Here is a 1,931-nt window from a genome sequence, read left to right as displayed (position 1 = left end):
CTTTTCCATTTGACTTTGATACTTTTCCCCGTGGTTCCATCCCTTGAGTAGTATTTCTCCATGTTCAGCTAATTTGTCGGGGTTGTTTTCGATGAATTCTTTAATATTTTCGACCTTATCCCACTTAGTTGGATGTAAACCGAAGAGAGACCAGAATAGATCGTAGAATGGTTTGACCCAGTTCCATCGATCTGTTAGTGTGAATAGGAGTTCCTGAGCCGGGATGGGGAATATTCGCTCGTACCACCGTATTCGCTGAGCGGTATCCATGTTAATGATCTTAACCCCCCGTGTTAGTGTTTAAATAGAAGGCATTATAGGAGTACAGGAGTAAAATTTCAAATATTTTTAAAATACCAGTTGCGAAAATGGCAAGTACATAAATGACAAGGGGGTTCGGGGAGTTCCTCACTCCCTACTTTAATCAAAAATTTGTAATAAAAACACCGTTCTAAAATAGCTTTCCCGTCAGGGTCCAGGACATAGTACACCAAGTTGTTATTAGTAGTAATAAGCACGGGTAGTCTTTGCAGTCGTTCATCTTTTTGGTGCTTCACGTGAATGTCAAAAGGGTTTCCTCCGAGTAATTCCTTAAAATCGTTGACTGTTAATTGGGTAATCCGAGGTTCTTCCATCAAAGCGAGCGCTTTGTTTAACAAGTTCATCAGGAAAAATTGCGAGTGATCTCCTGATCTCTGCACTGTGCCGTAGATGTAATTTTCAGCAATGAGTTTCACAAACAGTGTTTTACCAGTGGTAGTGGGCCCCTCGATGACAAAGGCATTCTTCCTCGTGCATACTTTGTTCATGACCAGTGTCAAGTCAGTTAGGAATTGTTGTTTGTTGATCTTGTTGGCTGCCATAAGTTGATCTAACCAGTGCTCTCCTTCCAAAGTGTGTGCTGGGTGCTGACATTGGCGGTTATGATAATTAGTCATGAGTATCTCCTCGAACCGCATGGCAAGCTGTTTGGATAACATGCCGGCGATATAGTTGTTGATCGAGTGTTCAGCCGTCTCTTTCCATTGTGGCCCGTATTCATCGTAAATATCATCCCGGTCGTCACAGGACATAGCCATGTAAAATTCATTGTAGCTTCGGGCATCATAGGCTTCAATCAGTCCTTTCATAAGTTCGCGCCTTCTTTTGCGATTGATATTATTGTGCTTTTGTTTGGATCCTCTGTCGTCTCTTAATAGGGTAGCACAATCTTTCCTTTCTCGTGGTACCATATACAAATCGTCTCTTAAATGTTCCAATTTCTTGCCAATACAGATAATTGGCGTTTGAGCGGCCCGGACCAAGTATGCCGCAAAATGGTTCCAGTTGATCACTGGTTGCACAGTTGCCATAATGGACATGGATTGTCGTCTATCAAGATTCCCGCTCTCAATTAGCCGTTGAATGGTCCTCGTTTTGTTTTGGGGGCAGCATTCAAACACAAAGTGGTAATGATCCCCATGATCCACATATAGGCAGTTTGCCCTTGTTCCCCGTTCAAACCGAGGTGGTTGACCTCGGTACACAAAGGTCCACAGCTTGTTGTTGTCTGTGATGGAGGGTTCCGGGCTAAACAATTGTCTCCGTTTAGAGTGCCACACATTTGATAAATCCAATGGAGATGGTCGATATTGTGTAGGCGGTGTTTGAACTACTGGTATTGTGTCTGCTTCTGCGGGGTTGTATTGGTGGGAGGTCCAGAATTCTTCGTCCACGGCTGCATCCGAGAACAAATCCGGACTTGGTGGTTGATGATTTTGGTGATCCACCCATTGTTCAAAACTGAGAGTCGGACTTGGTGGATTTCCACCAGACACAGGGCTCTTTTCAGCTGATCCTTACAATCCGAGAGCGAGCGGAGAAATGAGCGGAGCTCCGTGTATCTTTTGTTATATACTCCACTGAAAAACCAATCAGATTCTCCACTCCTT

The 1,931-nt window shown here is 43.8% G+C and overlaps 1 protein-coding gene across 1 annotated transcript in view; it reads right to left on the bottom strand.

Moving 5' to 3' along the window:
- Positions 1 to 338: 338 nt before the first annotated feature.
- The window catches only part of T265_11798 (hypothetical protein), a gene marked incomplete at both ends in the record, with an annotated part of 2,515 nt that continues 922 nt past the window's right edge, over positions 339 to 1,931 (bottom strand). The window contains one exon of the mRNA XM_009178560.1: positions 339 to 1,837. Coding sequence (XP_009176824.1) covers positions 339 to 1,837 — 1,499 coding nt within the window. The remainder of the gene's footprint in view (positions 1,838 to 1,931) is intronic.

This window comes from Opisthorchis viverrini (assembly GCF_000715545.1).
Source record: "Opisthorchis viverrini unplaced genomic scaffold opera_v5_593, whole genome shotgun sequence".
NCBI lineage: Eukaryota > Metazoa > Platyhelminthes > Trematoda > Opisthorchiida > Opisthorchiidae > Opisthorchis > Opisthorchis viverrini.
This window is presented reverse-complemented; position numbering and strand designations above follow the sequence as displayed.